Source organism: Hydra vulgaris, chromosome 02, assembly GCF_038396675.1.
Source record: "Hydra vulgaris chromosome 02, alternate assembly HydraT2T_AEP".
Classification (NCBI taxonomy): Eukaryota; Metazoa; Cnidaria; class Hydrozoa; order Anthoathecata; family Hydridae; genus Hydra; species Hydra vulgaris.
In genome coordinates, this window is record NC_088921.1 from 59,392,361 (window position 1) to 59,400,557 (window position 8,197).

The window sequence follows — 8,197 nt, forward strand, 5'->3', positions numbered from 1 at the left end:
TTATTATTCAAAATAACAAACACTAATAATTTTCTTATTTGATAATAATTCTTATTTAATAATTTTCTTGTTTAATAATTTTCTTATTTAATAACTTTCTTATTTAATAATTTTCTTATTTAATAACTTTCTTATTTAATAACTTTCTTATTTAATAACTTTCTTATTTGAATAATATATATTACTAAATTTATTGATAATTTTAAGTAACTTTTTACAACTGGATGACAGCAACGAAGAATTGATACAAAGAATTTAGTGTTGGAAAGATGGAATGAAAGCAAAGAGGTTTTGGATAAATGGTATAGGAGCTATTATTTGTACAGATTGGGTCAGAGTTTTATAATGAGGTACCACAAATAGATTTTAAAACAACTGTGCCATCAGAGAAAGTCTTGACACCAAAAGGGCGTATAAAAACCAGGAACCTGGAAAAGTAACTGGAAAAGTTAATAAAAAAAGAGAGTGTGAGTAGGAATAGAGTGATAAGAAAGAGAGAGGTTCGTAATGAAAAGGACTGCACTAACTGTAAATTTAAATGCCACAGTTATTTCCTACAAAAGCAACGAGAACTACTAATAAATAATTTTTTAGGTCTCAATGATGAATTCAAAGCACACTTTTATAGTGAAAATACAAAACGTAATAAAACGAACACATTACTTAAATGTTTAATGTTTTTTGATATCGTGTTGTTTTAAAACGTAGCTATAATTTAAACTTTAGTTTCTAAAGTTTTGATTAAATTTTCCATAATGAGGTACCACATATGTAAAAGCAAGGCAAACATACAAAAAGAAAATTTCTGATGCATTCAAAGATAGCAACATGGAACGCATAAACTCTATTCCTCTCATAGACTTATTATCCTACATATATTCCAATCCTGTATTTACCCTACTACAAGTCTTAGAAAGTTCTTGATCAGAACTAAAAGATCTCTTTTTAGCATATCTAAAACCTGATCACTTATTAATAGATGACATCAAACAAGCAAAACGTGATGAAACTTATTAAAAAAATTGTACAAAGTTGTTAGGATAAAAAAGAATAAGATTTTGGCATTTCAATTCTTGGGCATATATTGGTGTTCACCGAAGAATAATAAAAATAATTCGCATTGGTATTTCTGAGCTTAAAGTTGTCAACTGCTAAATATTTGATCCGATATTGAATCGCGTTCACATGTCTATCAATAATGAGCTGTTGCTAAATTCGGAAGATATAAATTAAAATTATGCTTAAACTCGTTTCACGAGCACCAAGTTTCGTAAATAATATTAAAGATTTTAGATTCTTCTAAAATAGATTTATAGAATAATCGCGAAAGATTTTGATTTTTTGACAATTATTTCGATTGTTGTAAGTTTGTCACTTATAAAATAAAAAATTGATACTTATCGCCAAGTTAGTTACGCGAAGTTTATAAAACGCTTCTGCATAACCAGATTAAAATAATAAGATGTTTTTGTTCCGATTGATTGAAATCAGAACTCAACAAACGTAATATTTCATTAGGTTTTTATGTACATTACGTCTTCGACAACCAAAAATCACTTGATTATCTTGGTGGGTTACAATCGCATTAAAATGTTACACTCCGAAAACCTGCTTATCCAACCACAATCAGGCTGACTAAATAAAGAACTCATGCTGCGCAAAAAAAAAATACGCTGAGATAAATAAACTGTTTTCTTTTCGTAGTTTACATTCATAAGATCTATCTAATATATATTATAAAAAATTATCTTCCCTAAATTTAATATTGTATGTATATATATATATATATATATATATATATATATATATATATATATATATATATATATATATATATCTATATATATAAAAACTAGCGTAAAAAATAACAAGTTGATATTTTTAACATATTCAAATTACACATCCTAAATTTTCTATTAAAACTCTATTATAGAAATTAAATTTACTATTTATACATAAATTTTATTTTTATATATACTATTTTAAAATTTTTAAAATATATCAGACAAAATAATAGTCGGTATTTAGTTTCCTTAATTTTAATAGATATAAATTTCTAAAAAAAAAGTCTCAAGATGTTGAGATTTGTTAAAAACTTGTTAATGAATTGCCGTAAAACGAAGCAAGTAAATACTTACATTTTACTTCCTAATCTGCGCCTATGTGTTTCCCTATGAATTTTTGTATAAACTTACCTATACGAAACTAACTTTTAGAGACTTCCATGGAAAACTTGTTTTAAATGTTTTTTCTTGCAACATTTTTGTAAACGCATGTTATTAGCTTTTCTATTATAACAGAAGATATGTTTAGGTTACCTTCTTCTTGGACGATACACGTTTTATGTATGCTTGTATATAAAAATTACTAAATAAAATGAGAAACGAAGACATATAAAAAACTAAAGCCCATGACATCCATCTTGGAAAATCACAATCCATATTTATAATGAGACAACCCATAACAAGAGCTATTGTAAACTGGATCTAAAAAAATGTTTAGAATAAAAATGTCAAACATTAAGGTAAATTTAATTATAATGTATAAAGTAAATATATAAATATACATATTTAATTATATAAAATATTAAAATTATATAAGATATTATAATTAATAAATTATAGGTAAATATACAAATTAAAATATTTTTTAATTTTCAAATTAAATCTCATATTTTTTGCTTCACAATCTTATAACTTCAAAACAAAAAAAGTTTACCCCCTGACGAGGTTCAAACTTAAGAATTCTAACACAGAAAATGATGTCGTCATATCTAATTACTTGTATATCATATACTTACCAATTGCATTTGAGTTAGATACTTTTTCCACCATAAATATTTTTGATATTGTGGGCCGAGAGCAGCCATACCATAATAAAAGTACATAATAATATGTATGAAGGCATTTAAAATAGCAGCATGTGCAGCTAAACAATAATAATAAATAGAATAAAACTAATAACAATAAATGAAACACTTATGCAATCGATAAGAATAAATTATTATAATAGAAAAATTAAATAATTTTTTTCAAACAATTAAAAAAGTCATCACATATTTAATAAGTTAAGCACATGTGTTTCAAAATGGTACAAAATGAGATGAAACAAAAAAATATTGTTATAAAAACTAATATAAATATTAAAAAAAAAAAAAAAAGTACAAAATATTATTAAATATTTTCTGAAAAGAAACAGAAAGTAACAAAGAAACAGTAAGCAACGAAGAAACAGTAAGCAACGAAACAAACAAGAAATTAAGTTTTATGGAAAATTCTAATATTTGCAATAAAAATTGTATTTTAATGATCAAAATTATTTTATTTTAAAATAATCATTTCACAATAATCGACACATATTTTCTATTAAGGCGTTAGTTGAAACCAAAAAGTTATTTACATTTAAATTTCACTGGTTGTCTTTATTTTGCATAATTAATTTATAAAAAAGCTAATTTAACATTTTTATAACATCTTTTTGTGATATTTTATAAAATCTTAATGCGATGTTTTATTTAAAATAAGCAATTAGTAAAGAACTCTTGCATAATACAAGGGAAGGGTTAAATATTTTTGAAATTATTCATCATAATTTTAAAAGGATTAAATATGCTTATATAAGTTTTATACTATGGTGAGAAATAATCGAAAGCCTAATTTTTGAAAAATTGAGATTAATGAGATTTTTGATTACACTGAATTACACTGAAAGGATTACACTGAAAGTTTTAATCCTTTTCAGTAACTGATATATATTTTTTCTGCTTTTTTTAATTAGATATGAGTTGTTTTTTTGTTGATAAGTAAAAATTAATAAAAAGGGAATGATGGGGGGAGGGGTGGTGGTTTTCTTAATAAGCTAGAGGCGAATGGGAAAAATTTCTGAAAAAAAAATGTCCTTACAGTGTATTAAGTTTATGTATGTTATAAAATTTTTTAAACAAAATTTTAATTTATTCAAGACACACTTTTTATGTACCAAATTACCAATTAACAAGATATTTTTGGTTTTTCCAAAAAATTATTTTAAAAAACTATTTTTAAAATAAATTCATGTTATTTCTAAATTTGTTTTGAAAAATTTTTTTAACAATAAATTAATGTGGTGATAGGTAAATACTTTTTACAATAAATTTAGATAATTAAATAATTTTCAATAAATTTTCAATAAAGTTTCAAAATCATTAAAAAAAATTTTTACTTGGACATAGGCAATACATTTAAGTCTGAATGTCAGTTTCAAACTATAGTCAAGTTTTACTCCAATATCAAATTTTTATGCAAATTTAATGGAAACATTTAATCTTCCTTTTAGAAGCTTTTCCATATTTGGGTGAAGTTCCTGACAAACTTGGTGTAGGTAAAGGCTTGGCATATTGCGGAATTCCCAATGGGTTTAAAACCCCCAAAATTAAATAATCTTTTTTTGTTGTTGTTGTTGAAATAATAAGACAATATCAATAAAAATTCCCAATATACCTCCTTTGTCTAAAGAAATTTTTATTTTGAAATTTTCTTTTACATTAAAAAACCCAATAAACTTATAATAAACTTAAATATAAAAATGTAAACCTAAACATGTTTAAAATTTTTTTAATAAATTGACAATTAATGATATCCAAAGTGATTTAAACTTACAAGATCCACCTGGAACCCATTTGATACCAATCCACCATAAAATTGGCATGGTTGAATGATGATAAATATGCAAAAATGTGAGTTGGCTGTCTTTCTTTCTCAGTACAAAAAATACCTGTTTATTAAAAAAAAAGAACTTGATGTGCATACATATATTGAATAACTTCATTTGATTTCAACAAATACATTTAAATGTTCAATCAGAATAATGATAACAAACAAGAATGATCAGAATGATGATAAAAATAATAAGAATACGAATAACAATAAAAAAAACTTCGCAACTTAAATCCCTAATTTACAAAACTCATTTAACTTTGATTGGAAACTTGATCGAATTGGCCATAACATTGAAATACTAAGAGGTTATTAGATAAAACTTATTAATAAATATAAATGTATAATAGATTAGTAAATAACTATTTTTATTTTTTTGTTTTCATGGTCTGATTGCTGCTAAGATCACAATAAATAGTGAAAGTTGGTAATATTTATGTTAAATATTGTTAACATTTAACATAATTATTAACAACTTAACTTTAGAGTTTGATTAAAGCTTGAAATTATCACAAACATCAAAAAGTCTTATGGGCACTTCAATTCATTCAATTGTTGAAAATTACCATATCACAAACATCAAAAAGTCTTATGGGCACTTTAATTTATTCAATTGTTAAAAATTATCATATCACAAACATCAAAAAGTCTTATGGCCACTTCAATTCATTTGATTGTTAAAAACTTTAATACTTTAAATTCTACTAGTTAATTTTAAAAGTAATACAATTACAAAAAATACATCTATTTTAAAAATATCATTATAAAATTTTTGCTAACAATTTTAGTCAATTAATAAATTTATAAATATTGAGGATAATCATTTAAAATCATCAAGAATATTTCAGCCTCAATCAGTAATATGAAATCTAATTTAAAAAAATTAAGTAAAGTAGGAATGGTAAAAGCTTCTTAGTTTAGTGAATAAACCTGTTTCTATATATTATTAACAATAAGAAGTTTATATTTTTTAAGTGAAAAACAAATAACCTTCAAATAGAAATCTAGTTCTATTAACTTAGCTCAGAGACTTTTTACTTTAGATGTGAATTGAGCTTTAATACCTGATTTAATCATTTAGTCTGAATAACAAAACATACAGTTTTTGTTAACAGTTAATTGCACTTAAATTTAGCAGTTTTTAAAATACCTTATAGCAACTAGAACTGTTGTAATGCCACTAATAAGTAGAAAAAACAAGCTATAATTCCTTCAAATATTTTATTGCAATTCAAGAACTTTTCATTATAAATACAATAATTTTTAGCATTAAGTATCATATGGCATTTAAAAAAAATGACTAGATTCAAAACTGTAGTAAAAGGTTTAGTAATAAGTGGAAATTCTAAAAGGAGAGTAATATAATACCACAAAATATTTTGTAGAACTTTTATGGAAGAACTATTATTTTTTAGTCATTCTACAGTAAAACTGTTTAAATTTAAACAGTTCTGTTCTAAAGTAAAAAAAATATCGAATACTTTTATAACAATTTGTATAAGAGATTACCGTGTCAAGAAACTCTATCAATTTTGATATATAATACCACCATAATGCTGATGCTATCTAGATTCAAAAAAGTTTAAACCATATAGTTTTTTCAAGCTTTAAATATACAAAGCTACACAATAACACAAAAATCTACCCTTAATTCTTTAGGATCATCTGTACTCCTAATAGGTTGACAAGGCCAACTGTAATTTGCATCAATCATCCCAAGTAAAAGCTAAAAATGAACAAACAACTCTTTAAATATTTTTTTGCTATTTGAAATTATTAAAATGTACGTTAATATTTATACCTCTAAAAATATATGCAAATTCAAAACTGTAATAAAAGCATTGTAAACAACTAGAATCCATTTTAGTTGAAATGGTTCGAAATTTTTCATTATTCTTAAACCAAATGTACACACAAAAATAAGATAGAAAATGCATAATGACAAAGTAGGATATAAACTTCTCACAATAGGCCAGTCTTGTACTTGTGAACTTTCTGTAAAAAAAAAGTAACTTTTTTGAAATCTTCTGAAAATATTTTTAACAAAAAACACCACAACATCAAAAAGAAAAACCATAAGCCGTATTACCATTAATACGATCAACATAAGTATAAAAGTCTATAATCTTATTTAAGATATCCATTTTTTTGAAAAAAATTAGCTGAGAAAGAAGTACCACAATGTAATTTAACAGCTAAATAAAGTTTAAGAAGTTCAAAGTATAAATATCTTTAAGTTGAACTTTGGACTTTCAAAGCTTTATTGAGTATTTTAAGTATTATACTAGAACACCGGTAGCCGTTAATTCCGGTTTTAATGAATCTGTTATAAAAACCACACAAAAAGTCAAAATACTTGATTGTGGCAAAATAAGTTGTTCCTTAAAAAGTGCAGAGAAAAAAGCAACCGTTTATTATTTTAGTGTTGGACAATTATAGTTTTTTGATTGTTTATGAATTAAGTGCTTAAAACCGTCATTTTTTATTTTCAATATATCAATGAAACTCAAGTTTCGATTCCGGATTTTTGTTTCAATAATTATTTTGAATAGAAATTTCTGCGGAGACTGGTATAAATATTGCAATATATGTTGCAAAATGTCAACGTCAATATTGATTAACTGCATTGTTTATTTTATTGTTTTGTGTACATATATTAAAGTTTAAAAGGTTGCTTTACGTCTAAAAGTTGCCGATTTTAAACACCAAAAAAAGCTTTCGAAATAAAAGAATACATAAACAAAGTTTATATTAACTCTGATCTTACGTTAGTTCAACGAGAAAGTAAGATATTATTAATTGCAGAAAGAAAGAGGCTAAGTAACCTATCTGAGAAACAGCTCTTACAGCTTATCATTAAAGATGTACGAATCATCAAATTTCTCTAATTTTCTTATTTATCTAGGGATATCTAATCTAAATTTCTAGTTTCTATTAGAAAACTTTAAACATTTCTATAACAGTCATAAAAATGTCAATTCAATAAAACAATTTATTGATAAAAAATTTTTAAACAAGTCCGGTGAGTAATTCATACAAAGAAGTATCCACGTTTATCCTTTTAGTGCCAGAGATTTTGCAAATAAACTTCACATTTATATACAGAGGTAGTCAATCCAGGTTTAGTTTTCCAATGCAAAACTTTTTTTAAATAATAAAATAACCAACGCTTATTGTTTCTCCCAATGGTCACACACACAGATATATATATATATATATATATATATATATATATATATATATATATATATATATATATATATATATATATATATATATATATGTATATATATATATATATATATATATATATATATATATATATATATATATATATATATATATATATATATATATGTATATATATACATATATATATATATATATATATATATATATATATATATATATATATATATATATATATATATATATATATATATATATATATATATATATATACACACATGTATATATATATATAGGGGAACCTGTTGTACCTT

The 8,197-nt window shown here is 23.8% G+C and overlaps 1 protein-coding gene across 1 annotated transcript; it reads right to left on the minus strand.

The window, feature by feature from the left end:
- Positions 1 to 1,690: 1,690 nt before the first annotated feature.
- Positions 1,691 to 6,942, minus strand: LOC100198256 (very long chain fatty acid elongase 4). The gene is made up of 7 exons (XM_065791551.1): positions 6,784 to 6,942; positions 6,496 to 6,689; positions 6,340 to 6,420; positions 6,204 to 6,260; positions 4,638 to 4,752; positions 2,801 to 2,928; positions 1,691 to 2,486 (listed from the first exon to the last, which is right to left on the minus strand). Exons 1-7 carry the CDS (start codon positions 6,836 to 6,838, stop codon positions 2,310 to 2,312), a joined length of 807 nt encoding a protein of 268 aa, XP_065647623.1. The 5' UTR covers positions 6,839 to 6,942; the 3' UTR covers positions 1,691 to 2,309.
- Positions 6,943 to 8,197: the final 1,255 nt, after the last annotated feature.

Excerpts from the sequence above, each read along its gene's own strand:
- LOC100198256 (XM_065791551.1), bottom strand. The coding sequence starts at position 6,838 with ATGGATATCTTAAATAAGATTATAGACTTTTATACTTATGTTGATCGT. Across the intron at positions 6,421-6,495 it reads ATTTGCATATATTTTTAGAG|CTTTTACTTGGGATGATTGA; the intron begins GTATAAATATTA and ends GTTCATTTTTAG. Across the intron at positions 2,487-2,800 it reads ATCTAACTCAAATGCAATTG|ATCCAGTTTACAATAGCTCT; the intron begins GTAAGTATATGA and ends ACATTTTTTTAG.